Below are 16,272 nucleotides of genomic sequence, written 5' to 3'. Positions count from 1 at the left end.
TGGAAATATGCTGATCAACAGACAGGAATTTGGAAAACGCGCCCGCAATTTTCCCGAGGACCACTGTGACGGTTCAGCGCTTCGGGTCAGAACCCAATATCAACTGAAAATGTCAGATAATGTTACTGTAATTATGGGGGGGGGGGCAGGTAAACCTCACCAGCATAGGAAATTTAAAATAGAAATGAGCGATGCATGTTTACTAACAGCCGTGTGAACTGAGCTGTTGTAGACGGAGGGATCATGCTTATTAATGAGCACTTGGAGCATGCATAAGGGAATTTGGTGGTTTAAGGGTGGAAATATGGAGAGTATTAGTGACACTGGTAAATTTGCATGGTGGTCTACCCTGCGGGCTCTGATGACAGCCATCTTTGGGCTGTATAATTATGTTTTCTCCATCAATATGCAGTATTGGCCTTATTATGACTGAGGTGATGATTTGCCTGTTTTCGAGCCTGTGGTGTTATTTAAGTTGTTTACCATTTGTAGAGACCAAAACACACAAAATAATAGCCTGCTGAGCGTTTTCAGTTTACTAAATAAAAGTGTATGACTGCTGGACTGGTCATTGTTCCAGTGACTTCAGTAATGCTGTTGTGTGTGAGGCGTTTCAACGTGTGCGTTTTTGCAAAATGAGTTTTATGTGGCTTGTTGTACGTATTGCAGCAGTTTCCTGAGGTGCTACAACAACAATGACTTATTTCCATACACACAAATCACAAGTAAAAGGGCAGATTATCAGTTCATAAACACTTTTCGCCCTGTTCCTCACACAATGTGATCTTATGACATCAAAACACTTTTACTGTAGCGAATGACTTGTTAGGCACATTAGTACAGTTTAATGTTTGCATTACATAACCAACTAGATTTTCAAGCATGTTCGAGCGTGATTAAATTGTGCACTAGATCAACTGATAGAGCATAGCACTTGCGATACAAAGGACCGAGGTACTAGTCCTGAAGAGAACGTGAGTTGACACGTAAGTCGAAAGTGTCATAGAAGTACCACAAAATGTGGTTTCTTTGGCAGTTGCATTTTTCATCTCACAATTGCTTTTAATGACACTGTTGGCTAGGTTTAGGCTTAAGGTTTAGGGTAGGAATGTAGGTTTTATTAAAAATGTTAATCTGTTTGGATGAACATTTAACTTGCTTTTAGCACCACACAGTGGACATTTCACCTCAGAACTGCTGTGATACATGTAACGAACCACATTATATAATTTTGCAGAAATGTTGCTACAGTCATGAGATCAGGCTTGATTATTTACTTATGGCCACAATTTGATTATTTCGGTACAATTCAGAATTCATTAATAATATATGCATATGCAGTAAGGCACTGTATATTACACATTGCAATGCGCTGCGCAAATTATATTCTCTGTGAATGTCTTAATTCTTTGGCTCCTGGATATTAGGCCAAACACAGAACTTTGGTTTATTTTCCATCAGTGTAGATTGTCTCTAATGCATGACAAAGCAGAGATTATAGATAACATGTTTTATTTTGTGTGTTTGTAGATAACATCCTCGTTTGAGAAGCTGAGTTGCAGTAACAGACAACTAGACGATGAGATGAGAGAGCTGGCTGATAAGAAAGAGAGTGTGGCCCACTGGGAGGCCCAGATCACAGAAATAATTCAATGGTAAGACACACACACACACACGTTTACTTGGAAATATGGATATCTAAATGGGAACATACTATAGGCATTTGCTTTTATGTCAAGCTAAATTTAATTACTATAGGCTGACTCCTACCCCTAAAAGGATTGCATTTTTTAGTAGGGGTGTAACTACTCATTTGTTTTCTCAATGCATCGATTACTAATCCTGCCGATTCATATGCATCGATCTAGAAATATGATTTTTTTGACTCGAGAATCGTTAGTGTTGGTCAATAAGCGGTTTAAAATGCTTAAAATCGAATTGATCACGAAAACACTGATGCAGCTGCAAGTCATTGCGTGGCCACATCTGAAATAAAATGCTTTCATTGCGGGGAAAACTTAGCCGTTATTCTCTATAAGATGAAATTGTGCTATTTAACTGCTATCATTGTTTAGTTGGGGACTTGCCCCGCACAAAACATTTAACAGGGTTCCCACGCATCCTGGAAAACCTGGAATTTTGCAGTGCAGTTTTCCAGTCATGGAAAAGTCACGGAAAATGAAAATATTTCCTAAATGGTCCTGGAAAATAATTATTTGTCCTGGAAAATATTTGTAAATATAATAAAACTGTTTGACTGTGTCGTTAACAAGATTTTGTGCAAAAGGACAGATTTTCTTTCATTAAAGCACTTTAACAAGATGCTGTGAAAATCCACATGCAGCAAGATTTTAAAAACTCTGCAGCAACTCTGCTAGTCAGAAGGTCCCCTGTATAATTCACAGAATTAGCTGGGAAAGAATTTATTTTGTATGGAAGCAAAAGGGACATTATAGATGAAATATACCCATCTGAATCTGAATCGAGAGCGTGTGAAACGGAATCGAATAGAATCGGGAAATCTTTACCTAGATACCCAGCCCTAATTAGTTTTTTGATTCGGGGTTCCCACGGTCATGGAAAACATGGAAATATTATGGAATTTTAACATTGTGTTTTCTAGATCAGGAAAAGTCATGCAAATTAATAAAATCGTAAAAAATCATGGAATTTTTATAGTTAAATATGGAATAATTTCCTAGTTATCCTTAGCTAAAAAATATATTGTCAGCACATTGCACTTTTTGTTGTCTTCCAAGTAGCCTGTATGAACATATACTGTATTTAATGTGTTTTCTTTCAGGTTACTTTTAGACAATCTTAAGTAGTTTGTCACTCTTTTTCTTAGAGGACACATTAGGGGAAGTATTTAAAGAATCCTATAAATGCATTTAAAAAAGTACAGAATTAAATTGTTAGTTAAATCTTAAATTAAAATAAATTGAAATGAATCTAATTGAATTTCAGTGTGTATCGAATCGATTTATTCTGAATTTGTAAAAAAAAGAAATTTTTGAATTGAATCGAAAACCTATGAATCGTGAATCGAATTGATTCGCTTTCAACCCAAAGATTCACACCCCTAATTTGGGGGATTTTTTTATTAAAAAAGTGAGGCTAACATTGTTATCAATTTGGTGAGTTCCCATTGACTTCTGTTATTTGGAAGCTAATTATTTACTGTAAACCTATTCAAATCCTGACATGCAACTTTTGACATTTTTAGAATTGAATAAAAATATAAGATTAAGATAACTTGTAGGGCTGTTTTAGAGTCATTTTGCCCCCGAAAGTAAAGCTAGGTCCAACACACACAAGCAATCTTTGCGAAACGTCTTTTAGAATAGTTCTTGATTATTTCATTGCAACGGACAGTCCATGAGTTAATTTAGAAGTACATACAGGAGTTTGAAGCCAAATGGGTTTAAGAGCAATTCACTTTATTTTGGGTCCATCTAGTGGTGATGTTTAGTAAGTTCAGTGCTGAGTATCTGTGTTTCTCTGTTAGGGTCAGTGATGAGAAGGATGCACGGGGGTATCTACAGGCTTTGGCCACTAAGATGACCGAGGAACTCGAGGGTTTGAGGTACACCAGCCTGGGTGCACAAGCTACTGTAAGAATCAGCTTATTAGACCCTGTTCAGAACTGCAATCTTTTCAATCCAATTTTATGAGATATTAAAGAGATAGTTCACCCAAATGAAACTCTTTCATCATTTACTCACCCAAAAGATGTCAGGCAAAATATTAGCCTCAGTCGCCTTTAACTTTCATTGCATCTTTTTGTCCATACAAGTGAATGTTGCACAGAAGAAAGAAATTCAAACAGGTTTGGAATGACATGAGAGTAAATGATAACATAATTTTCATTTTCATGTTAACTCTTTAAACCTCCTAGGCTGTTTTTTCACAGATTTAATTTTTGTTTTAAAAAAAAAATATTTACTCATTCTGAGTGGTTCAAGACATGGTGACTTTATTCAGACTTGCGACCTAAACAAACAAACAAAAAATTCATTCGATGAGTCTAAGTGGTCATAAAAAAAAAAAAAAGTTACACCTTGGCTGTTCGTGGTCAAAATTGACCAACCAAAGGAAATGAATGGGAAAGACCCTAACACAGAACAAATTTTTTTTTATATACGTGTCAATTACAATCTATATATCAGCCACAATGCTGAACAAACACACATAGAAATGAAATGAAAACTATAAAATATACAGAGTGCAAAACATACGACCCCCCCCCCCCCACACACACACACACACATCCACACCCACTTACAAACACCGAGAGAGAAATGATTGGGTGAGACTGATACAGCCAGAATGTAGAATGAACACACATATAGTCTCACTCACACAATCTCACACAGTCTCACACACACACACATACAGTCTCTCACACACACAGCCACACACACAAAAACACAAATAGAGAGAAATGAATACGCAGCCAGAATGTAGAATGCACACATACATGAGCGTACACACACACGAGAAGAAAAAAAAAGAAAAGAGAAATCAAATACCAAAAAGTATGAATCTGACCCCAATGTATATGCTTAGATGCCTTCCAGACAAAACGCTGCATCTTTTTGCTATGGAAACAGAGAAACTGTTTATACTGTTCAAATATTAACATTTAATATTTGGTACACATTTTTATGAATTTTTGACATTTCAAATAAATTATTGATAACAAAACGCTTAATCTATGTTTTCTTTTTGTAACACCAGATTTTATTTGTCATGAAGCAATGAAACATGCCAAATTGCACAGACTTCATTTTTGGCCAATCTGTCATACAAAGTTTGCACTCATTATTCCCACCCTATAATTGCTACAGGTGTGTCAATAAAGGTGTTGGCTATATAATTAGACGTTAATTTGTGGGTTTTGGTGAAAATGGCAGAGGAAGGAGCTGTCCTCTGCAACCAAAGAGGCTTTTGTCATAATGGCTAAATCTGGACAATCAGCTGCGGATACTGCCTGTGTGCTGGATTTGAATGGTCGCACTGTCCGCAGAATTATTGCAAAGCACCGTGAGGCCGGTACCGTGCAGAATGTAAAGCGATGTGGCCGGCCAAGGAAGACTAGCAAGCATTTTGACAGAAGAATGAAAATCAATGGTGAGGAACCTCCAATTTCATCTCGCATTGCAAGGCGACGGCTACAAAAGGCTGGATTGAGAGGTTGTGTAGCAGTAAAGAAACCATTTATTAGTTCTGTCAACCGCAAAAAACATCTGGCCTTTGCCAAAGAACATAAGGGTTGGAGTGTGGAAGATTGGAGCCGTGTTCTGTGGTCCGACGAGTCAAAATTAAATATGCTGGCGTCGGATGGTGTCAAGAATGTTCATAGGAGACAAGGGGAGCGTTTTGTTACCAAATGCATGTGTGGCACCGTTAAGCACGGCGGGGGATACATAATGGTATGGGAATGCATGTCTGCGGCAGGTGTTGGAAGGATCTACAAAGTTGTTGGCACTTTGAAAACGGACCAACACTTGGACATCTTGCAGAACACAATGTTGCAGAGTATGGAGGATCTGTTTGGAGATCGAACGTGTATTTTCCAACATGATAACAATCCCAAGCACACCACGCGTGCAATGAAGGCATTCCTTGCTGCCCAGCGTTTTGAAGTCCTCAAGTGGCCTCCTCAGTCCCTTGACCTTAATCCCATTGAAAACCTTTGGGAAATTCTAAACCTGAATCGTGACAAGTCATGCAGGTCTTCCAATGAAGCTCAGCTTTGGGAAGTATTTAAAGAGGCTTGGCAAAACATTACGCACGACACATGCGCAAAGCTTATTGAGTCAATGCCCAGGAGAGTGGCTGCTGTAATCAAAAACAAGGGAGGACCAACACAATATTAATAACTGATTACATTGTAGTCAATGTATGCTTTATTTCCTGTGAGCTTTTTGTTTTTATATGCATTTTTTGCATATTAGAATAAAACCCATATTCCATGATACACTGTAGTTTGCCTTTTTTGTCAAATAATTTTGGCAATTAAATACCTTAACCAACTTAAGTGTTTTCTTCTTCCCAATATAACATACTTCTCATGTTTTGATGGTTTAATCGAACCTGTACGGTCATTAAAATCAAATATTGTGTAGATAGCCCCAATGGACATCACTTTTGGCCACTACTGTAAATAAGATCTAAATAACATAAAAAGATGTGCGTAATTTTATTGTTACTACTCCAGCCAAGGTGTTGACCATTTTTGAACAGCTTAGGAGGGTTAAAGTCACTAAATCGTACTGTATGTTGTTCCCCTCTTTTCCTTTCTGCTGGTTGTCCAGGACATGCCATGGAAGAGGAGACGTTTGGCTAAGCTGGACATGTCTGCTCGTCTGGAGCTGCAGTCTGCACTAGATGCTGAGATCAGAGCTAAACAAACCATCCAAGATGAGCTCAACAAAGTCAAGGCCTCCCTTATGGCCTCTGATTGGTAAAGAAATACTTCTGTCATCTGAGACTTGCAGTAGGTCATAACCGTGGGTAAATCAGGAAATAAATTGCACTTCTTAGGTAGCAATCTTTTTAGAAAGTTTTTGAGCATCTCACGCCATGAGCCCTGCACTATGAAAATGCTGTCACATAAAAAGATGTTCGTCTTCTAAAAACATGTCTCGAGTCACTTGCATTCTGTTTTTCCTTGTCATTTAATTCTGTTTAAACTGTTTTTGAACACATGAACGTGACCAGTGTGAACAGCCCCTTACACCTTTCATTTTAGTTAAAGAGATGTTAGGAATTTAAGTGGGTTTTGCAATGGCTGATGCCCCTATCTAGAGAACAGTATGACAATGATGGATATAATCCTAATTACAGTGGCAAGAAAAAGTATGTGAACCCTTTGGAATTACCCGCATTTCTGCCTTAATTATTCATAAAATGTGGTTTGATGTACATCTTAAGTCCTAATAATGGACAACCACAATCTGCTTTAAGAAATGACAAACAAATAATTGAAGTTTTCATGTTTTTATTGAACATGTTGTTTAATTATTCACAGTCCATGCTGGAAAAAGTTTGTGAACCCTTGTATTTAATAACTGGCAGAACCTCCTTCTGCTGCAGTAACCGCCACCAAATGTTTCCTGTAGCTGTTACTCAGACTTGTATGTCACAGAGGAGGGATTTTATACCATTCCTCTCTACAAATTTGTTTCAGTTCATTAATATATCTGGGAATCTTCAGGTCATGCAGCAACATCTCAATTGAGTTAAAGTCTGGACTGTGACTTGGCCGTTCAAAAACACACATTTTCTTCCTCTTTAACCATTCTGTTGTTGATTTGCTTGTGTGTTTTGGATTATTGTGTTGTTGAATCACCCAGCTAATAGCTGATGGACCACTACCCTGACATTCTCCTGTAAAATCTATCCCTTCTGTAACAAAGCAGCCCCAAACCATGACGCTTCCTCCACCATGCTTCACAGTTGGGATGAGGTTTTGGTGTTGGTGCAGTGCCCTTTTGCCTCCAAATAGAGTGCTGTGCATTTCTGCCAAAAAGCACAATTTTGTTCCATCTGTTCACAGAACATTATTCCAGAAGCTTTGTGGTGCATCAAGGTGGTCTTTTGCAAACCTGTAGATGTGCAGAAATGTTTTGTTTGGAGAGCAGTGGTTTCCTCTGTGGTGTCCTCCCATGAACACCATTCCTGTCCAGTGTTTTCTTCTAGTTTACACATGAACAGAGACTTAAGTAAGTTCAAGAGATTTCTACAGATCTTTTGCTGTTACCTTTGGGTTCTTTTTCACTTCTTTCAGCATTGCACATTGTGCTCTTGGGGTGAACTCACACAGGACAGCAACAGTGCTGAATTTCCTCCATTTGTAGACAATTTGTCGTACTGTGGATTGGTGAACATCCAGGTCTTACAGAAATGTTTTGTAGCCTTTTCCAGCTTCACGGATCTCTACAATTCTTCTTCTAAGGTCCTCTGACATTTGTTTTGATCAGGGCACGGTTCACAGGCTTCTTGGGAAGTCCAGACTCTGTCAGTACCCAGAGTGTACTGTTTTTATACAGAAGGGCACCTCTAAAGCCCAAACCTACAATATCAGCTCATTGATTGGAACACCTCCCTCCAATTAGCTTTTTTAGAAGTCAGAAGCCCAGGGGTTCACATACTTTTTCCAGAATGGACTGTTGAATGTTCAATAAAGACATGAAAACTACAATTATTTGCTTGTCATTACTTTAAACAGATTGTGTCTATTATTAGGACTTATGAATAATTAATGCGGCTAATTCCAAAGGGTTCACATACTTATTCTTGCCACTGTATTTTATTATAGCATATGAGATGTGTGCAAAATTGCTGAAACTAATAGGACATTTAGTTTACACAACATGTACTCGAAGTTCACTCAAAAATACTGAAAACTGTAAAAATTAATTTTTGTAGTTAACCAAACAGTTGTTCATTGAATAATTTAAATATGTAAGGAATAATTGATGATGGTTTCATTGTTTAAAAATAATGCACACCCAAGGTGGTAATGCGGTCACAACGCGCAGCGGAGTGTGTGTGCGTGCACGCGAGTTCGAGCGTTTATGTAGTGTGTGTGTGTGTGTGTGTGTGTGTGTGTGTGTGTGAGCGTGTGTAAGTGCGGGGGAGACGAGGCAGCGTGCATTTTTAATAAATGTAGGATATTTTAGACATTGTTTTGACATTCTTGACCTATTTACTTTAACCGATGACTTTGTTTTAATTTGTTATTTAGTTGTGTTAGCCTGTAGGGCTCTTTGAAATAACTGAAATTATTTGGCGAAGTCATATTGAACCGTTATGTGGTCAAGACCTGGAACTACTTTATAGCCGTGCGTTTCCTTGAAAAATAATTGCACACCTTAGAATGTCCATGAGCCAATCAGAATCAAGCATTCAACAGACCTGTGGTATAATTTGAAAATAATTGTCAGACCTTTGATCAATTAATTCAGCCAGTCTAATATATATCGGCCTATAATTCATCTCAATGACACTAGGTTTGTTCTTTGCTGTGTTACAGCAAGCTGGAGGATTCTGAGAAGATGAACCAGGACCTGCAGGCAGAGATCCAGAGACTAACACAGGAAACTGAGAGTCTGCGCATGTCTAAAGGTAAATGTACAAACATGCTCTTCTTTATATAAGAATTAACTAGGCAAATTCAACCAAGCATGTTGTTGTATTTTACATAATTTCATGTTATGTGTTCCAGGTGTCAAGCACCAAGACTCTCAGAATTCCTTTCTGGCATTCCTCAATGCTCCGACCTCTGCCCTGGATCAGTTTGATGTAGGTATCTGGCAGCAATGCCTCTGCATGTGGCTTTGTTTTAGGATGTGTTCCCGACAGTAGCAGCAGAAGTGATGGACTACATGATTTTTGTGCTTTTATTTTGTTTTAATTTAAAAAATTCAGGCTGTATTTAACTTTTATTAGTCTTTCATTTAATTATATTTCATTTTATTTCTTTAACACTTGAAATGATCTAGCAGTGTCTTCAAGAAAGTGCCTGAAGCTTGAAACTGTTTAGATCCCCGATTATTACTTTTGGGCTTTGCAAACAGTTATTTTTAATAAATGTGAGAGTGTGTGTGAGAATCTTAGTGTCTATTATGTTCATATATTGTTCGCTCTGTCGTTCTGTCTCTCTCTCTCCTCGTCTACCTCTGTGTTTTTGTCCATGTTAAAGCGCTCCACTGCCTGTGGCCCAGCCGGAAAATACAGACGTGTAAGCCCCTCTTTTGTGGTGTTTGGTGGAGTGGTCTTTCTCTCATTACCAATGTGATTTCCTGGTTCATTGCGTGGCATTAATGCATGTTACTGCATGGCATAGGTGTCATATCCACATGTCCAGTACGCCAAAAAAACATTCTCACTCCATCTGATTCAAAGTCCATTTCATCGCAGTTCTTCTTGAGTCTTTGGACTGACACTTCCTGTCCTTTCCTTTTATCCCTCTTGCCTTTTAACTACCAATTGAAGTTTTATTCAGTGGCAGAAGTGGCGACTCTATTTCAAACTTACTTATGCATATCAGCAGTCGTCTGGTATTTGCGCTCAGCGGTGTTCTCCAGTTTACTCTTTGCTCTTGATAGCGTGCGCAAACTTGCATCTGAAAAAGATTAGATTTTTTTATTGATTCTGCTGTACATTTGGTTTTTGTCCTGTCAGGAATCAGTGATTTGGTGTTTGGGTCTTGAAGAGGTTTTTTAACCTCTGGCACATCAAAATGCTGCTAATGTGCATGGTGTTTTCAAACAGCAAAGTGCATTATCACCCATTTTGTTGCATCCTATTTAATTGCATTTTAGCAGGCATGACTTGGGTCTAAATGCTGCCATTGTTTGGTGCAAATTTCACGAGCATGGTTAATGCTACCGCTGGATCACTCTAACCATCTCTCAATTCTTCCAATAGATTGACTCCATTGATAACTTCAGCCTGTCTAACACACCTTCCGGGGAGGATGAAGGAAAATCCCAAGTCACATCCCACTCTCGATCGGCCTCGACCACCAGCGATATAGAGCCCCATGAGGTGACCTCAACCCCTGACCTCTACAGGGATGATAAATCTCTGTTTCAAAACTACTTCTGTGTCTGCTAGCTGATAGGCAGCTACCTTCTAAGACATTGATTCCCAACCCTAGGGGTCGCCAGAGCTTCACGGGAGGCTGCAAAGCTTTCTCTATTGCGAGGGTTACAAGAAGAAAAAAATGGAATGTGTGAAAAAGTTACAAATATTTTTGTAAAAAAGCACAATTAAATAGGGCAATTTTAAGTATTTTTAAATAATAGTTAATTGTTTATGAGATGCATGAAAAGACAAGACATACAGTATGTCTAACATTGGCTGTTTGGTGTGCATCTCACGAGAGTGTTAAGGATGCAGGTTTTTTACAGACGCGGCAAAACTGCTTGTTCTAATTGTACAGTACTGAGCAATGATCAAAGCAACAGGTTAGCTAGCCAAACCAAATCAGCGACTATGGCAAAGCGTTAGGTAGAAGAGAAAAACATGAGGTAAAAAGAAAATTAGGATTTATTTGCTTTTATTTATTAATGATTTATTTATTAGAATTTATGTGGGTTTATTATGATTTTTATTAGTATTGAATTTGGTTTCATTGAGGCAATGGAGAAAGTGCGAATTGATTGTGTGATTTGTGGTGAGAGACTTGCGTATGAAACATGAACAGACTGCGTGCCATTGTCACTTGAGCGCTAATGGAAAAACATGAGATATTCTCTGTGTTATTTCAACATTAACAGATTGGCCGAATACATGAGATATGATACATTTCAGTAAGTTGTATTGTATCGTTCAACATGACCTCTGATACCAGAGAGAGAGCGTTGTGCGCCACTCCTTTTGAATGGGCTGCTGCCACGATCTGTCGCACTCAGCATTAAAAAACAGGACTTCTGGTTCAAATGATAGAGTGTCACATTTGTTGAAGTGTAGCTAATGGCAAAACTGTATATATTATACACTGTCTATATGGAATTTGGAGCAAAGACAGTTGTGTTTGTGTTTTCTGGAATAGACAGTCCTTTTTTCTCCCAACAAAATTCAGTAAGCTATATTTGGACGGTGGGGGTGCCGATGTTCCACATGCTGTGATGACATCATCATAGGATTATCGCTGGGTATATCGCATTATCCAACAACTAAACGCATATTGTTTTTTCATCCATATCGTTCTGAAGAGGAGAGGTGTCGTTTGGGATTTTGAATGTTAAAATAGGGTTCCCCTGGAAAAAAGGTTGGGAACCACTGTTCTAAGGCAGCATCTTAACTGTAATGGAACCTCACGAGTAACTGATATGAAACGTATTACATAGGCGCCACTCAAAAAGCACTCTTTACGTGAACCGCACAAGACACTCGACTCGACTGGGTAGCTCAGCGAGCAAAGACGCTGACTACCACCCCTGGAGCCACGAGTTCAAATCCAGGGCATGCTGAGTGACTCCAGCCAGGTCTCCTAAGCAACCAAATTGGCCCGGTTGCTGAGGGGGTAGAGTCACATGGGGTAACCTCCGCATGGTCGCCATAATGTGTGGTTTTTGCTCTCGGTGGGGGGCGTGGTGAGTTGTGCGTGGATGCCGTGGAGAATAGCGTGAAGCCTCCACATGTGCTACGTCTCCGCGGTAACGTGCTCAACAAGCCACGTGATAAGATGCGCGGCTTGACGGTCTCAGACGTGGAGGCAACTGAGATTCGTCCTCCGCCACCCGGATTGAGGCGAGTCACTATGCCACCACGAGAACTTAGAGCGCATTGGGAATTGGGCATTTCAATATTGGAGAAAAAAGAATACAAAATAAAAATAATTATATACATAATACAAAATACATCATCTATCTTTAATATATAGGATATTATCTGATTTAATGACATAATTGATTATGCAGCAAGGTTCTCTTTAATGATTTAATTTGTTAAAATTTTCAATTCATTTTTCCAACATTAAACTGTTATTTTTAATGTAACTGGTGAGTATTAACTTCGACTATTGATAGTTCACCCAAAAATGAAAATGGTCATCACTTACTCATCTTAATGCTGTTGCAAACCTGTATGACTTTGCTTTTTTCAGTGGAACTCAAAAGGAGCTGGTAGTACCGACTTAATTCGGTTCCAGCGCATTTAAATGCTCACACGCTTGAGATGGCAAAGCAGAGCAGTAATCCATTGTGAAGCACATGTAGACTGTATATTTATATAATTAAATCACAACATTTGCACTTTTAGATCACTGGGCCATGTAACGAACTGTTTATCTGTCAGAAGAAGAAGGTGAAGCTTCCGGCAAAACCATACGTCAAAATAAAAGCACGATTCAAAATAAAAGCTAGATGCCTGAAATTTAAGAAATTGCAACATAAATATACTACAACTGTATAGTAAAATGTAATATTCACTGTAGTAATATTAATAATATTAATAAAAAATTTAGCAATATATCACAATCAACAGTGCTGTTATACTGAAGAAACTTTTGTTAAAATGCAATGTTGTAATTGTTCTATTTTTTACTTTTTAAAAGTTTTGAGAATTAATTTGATTATAATACACAATTTGGATGATGAAATTAAATGAAACTGAATTGTATGGAATTGTAGAAAGTTAATTAAGGATTACAGTAGGGCCCTACTTAAAAACACTTAAGCAATGCATACTTAATTTAGAAACACGAAGGAAGTATGCATTTCCTTTCATTTGAATTTAAATTTAACTTTAAGCTAAAGGAGTGGGTTCAATAGCACATTACCGTATTAGCATATTTTTGCAGTGGTATCAAAATTGGTATTGAAAACCATTACATTTCACTGGTATCGGTACCGACTACTGAAATTTTGGTGTTGTGACAACACTACACTTGACTAACGCAGCAATTGCAATGGATTCCAATAGAGTTTGCCTTTACATTACTCTAATTAGTACAAAAATACATAACGTCCGAATATTGTGTGAAAACGTGCATTTTTAATTTTATGGACACATTTTTTATTGGTAATTTTAAGTCTTGAGAGTATTTCTAATCTGCATTTCTCTCGAAATTGCTTAATCTTTTGAGCTTGTCGCATTGCATTCTGGGATTGCCTTTTCCGTAATTGATACATGCAATACCTTTTGGAACTGTCTTAAACTGCTGTCTATGTTGGCAGCTCACTAGGTTTTGGAACAGAGCTTAAATTCACTCATATAAGAAAGAATGATAAAGCAGACATTGATATAATTTTAAGATTTGTGGTGGTTAGAGGCAAATGTATTGTTACAAAATCAGTGTGTATATTTTTTCAGCAGATGGATCAACCACAGCGAGGTGCACAAGCTCCCATACGCTCGGGATACAGCAGCTCTGGTCACAACACACCTAAAGTAATTTATTAACTAATTAATTATTCTCCCTGTTCAAGCAGTTTTCATATCAGCAAACAATAGTTCATTTTCAAATAGATCTTTAACATATCTGAAGTGTGGTAGAAGTAATAGTTTTAGCATTTGACCTTTTTTTGAAGCCAAAAGCCCATCAGTTCGTGGTGAAGTCCTTCACTACGGCAACTAAGTGTAACCAGTGCACGTCTCTGATGGTGGGAATAATCCGACAGGGCTGTACGTGTGAAGGTGAGCGGTCATTACCGAAACAGCTGAGGTTGTCAAGGAAATGGTCAGTGATATTAGGAATGGCATTCACCTTGTTTTCCTCTTCCTGCAGTGTGCAACTTCTCCTGTCATGTGACCTGTGCGGACAAAGCCCCTGCTGTGTGTCCGATCCCGCCAAATCAAACCAAAGGACCGCTGGGTATCGACCCCCAGAAGGGAATTGGTACGGCCTATGAGGGTCACGTCAAGGTAAAAAGCTTTCGTCTAAAGGCCCCATAAAATCAAAATGGATGTTTTGTTTCTTTTAGTCTGTGTCTGTTAGATTGGAGAGGCCATGCATATGCTTGTGTACTCTTAAAAGTTGACAAACTTTTAAAAGATATATGCATTTAAAATATACAGTCTTTCTCTTCCTGGAAAATATACAGTATATGTCAACAGAGGAAAGAAGTTTGTGTTTGTTTTGTGTTATATTTGAAAGGCCTGTTTACTTCAAATCCAATGTGACTAAATGACACAAAAGTATAAAGCAAATGTAAACAGTTTTTTTTACATTAGTACTACGCCAAGTTCTCTGGATTGTTATTTGCGTTGGCATCCATACATTAAAAATGTATCCATCACATTACAATGTTTCAGACTTGTTATGAGGAGTTTATAGAGAAACTTTGTTTCATTTTAAAATGTTTTCGTCCATGTTTGTCATGCCGAATATTTGGACTTGGTGTAAACACACTTTCACTGAGTTTACTAAATGTTTTTCTATTTGGGAAATGGCTTATATAAAGCTTGGTTGCTTTGCTTTGTTCATTCAATGTCTAGGTGCCTAAGCCACTAGGTGTAAAGAAGGGTTGGCAGAGAGCCATCGCTGTGGTCTGTGACTTCAAGCTCTTCTTATATGATCTCCCTGAAGGCAAAGCTGCTCAGCCTGGTGTCATGGTGAACCAGGTCATTGACATGAGGTCAGTCAGGACTTCAGAACTTGAGCCGGTCCATGATGCTGATGGGTCAGTTTGTGTGTCATCTCAGGGTTTCTCTGTCTCTCTTTTGATGTAGGGATGAGGACTTCTCAGTTAGCTCAGTTCTGGCATCAGATGTCATACATGCAAACAGGAGAGACATTCCCTGTATCTTTAGGGTGAGTTAAACATGAGTGTACTATATATATATATGTGTGTGTGTTTAAATTCATAATAGTATGTATAAAATGCATGTTTCTGTCATAGCGAATACAAGACACAATCTATTTAGGTTTCTTTAAAGCTGAAGTGTTTAATTTCTGCGACACTAGCACCACCAAACAGAATTGCAAAAATAAACATGGTTTTCAAACAGCCTTCCTAATACACCCCCTGTCTGCTGATGATCGAACAAACATAGAGTCCCGGCTCACTACTCACATTGGCTGAGTCAATGCTGTTATATTGGACTGGATGTGTACTACAGAGACACAGTGTGGACAGCGTCTTTATAAGACGAGCTATGTGATAAAACTATCGCTCCTGTTTATGATCAACAAAGCTGTCAACGTTGCAAATTGGAGTGGTCTAGTTTTGCCACCTTTCACAATAGTGGGGCTCCCTCATATTAAAGCACCTTTAACAAGAAAGACAGAAATAACAAAAATCTCAAATTCTCTAAAGCTCCATGTATACAGGTATTTTTTCAGTCAATTTACATTAAGTTTTTAATAATATACATAAATTATTATAATATTAATAATATACATAATACAAAATACATCATCTATCTTTAATATATAGGATATCATCTGATTTCAGTATGCATCATAACTGATTATGCAACAACGTTCTCTTTAATGATTTAATTTAACATTTTCAATTCATTTTTCCAACATTAAATGTAAATTTTTAATGTAACTGGTGAGTATTGACTTCTATTATTGATAAGTCACCCAAAAATGAAAATGGTCATCACTTACTCATCTTAATGCGGTTGCAAACCTGTATGACTTGCTTTTTTCAGTGGAACTCAAAAGGAGATGTAAGGGAGAATGTTAGTTTCAGTCACTGTTCACTTACATTGAATGAACAAAAGATGTAGTGACAGTGAATGGTGACTGAGACTAACATTTTGCCTAAGAAATTCATACAGACTTGAGAGTGAGTAAGGATG

General features: G+C 38.0%; 1 protein-coding gene across 3 annotated transcripts in view; it reads left to right on the top strand.

The window, feature by feature from the left end:
* Positions 1 to 16,272, top strand: part of LOC127454724 (serine/threonine-protein kinase MRCK alpha-like) — a 103,420-nt gene that overhangs the window by 73,597 nt on the left and 13,551 nt on the right. For all 3 annotated transcript variants that reach the window (XM_051722080.1, XM_051722079.1, XM_051722078.1), the window contains 12 exons: positions 1,531 to 1,655; positions 3,509 to 3,614; positions 6,321 to 6,469; positions 9,044 to 9,135; positions 9,236 to 9,312; positions 9,713 to 9,751; positions 10,441 to 10,560; positions 13,834 to 13,911; positions 14,052 to 14,157; positions 14,249 to 14,385; positions 14,959 to 15,098; positions 15,193 to 15,274. In XM_051722080.1, coding sequence (XP_051578040.1) covers positions 1,531 to 1,655; positions 3,509 to 3,614; positions 6,321 to 6,469; positions 9,044 to 9,135; positions 9,236 to 9,312; positions 9,713 to 9,751; positions 10,441 to 10,560; positions 13,834 to 13,911; positions 14,052 to 14,157; positions 14,249 to 14,385; positions 14,959 to 15,098; positions 15,193 to 15,274 — 1,251 coding nt within the window. The remainder of the gene's footprint in view (positions 1 to 1,530; positions 1,656 to 3,508; positions 3,615 to 6,320; positions 6,470 to 9,043; positions 9,136 to 9,235; positions 9,313 to 9,712; positions 9,752 to 10,440; positions 10,561 to 13,833; positions 13,912 to 14,051; positions 14,158 to 14,248; positions 14,386 to 14,958; positions 15,099 to 15,192; positions 15,275 to 16,272) is intronic.

The sequence above is a fragment of the Myxocyprinus asiaticus genome, chromosome 17, assembly GCF_019703515.2.
Source record: "Myxocyprinus asiaticus isolate MX2 ecotype Aquarium Trade chromosome 17, UBuf_Myxa_2, whole genome shotgun sequence".
Taxonomy (NCBI): domain Eukaryota; kingdom Metazoa; phylum Chordata; class Actinopteri; order Cypriniformes; family Catostomidae; genus Myxocyprinus; species Myxocyprinus asiaticus.
This window is presented reverse-complemented; position numbering and strand designations above follow the sequence as displayed.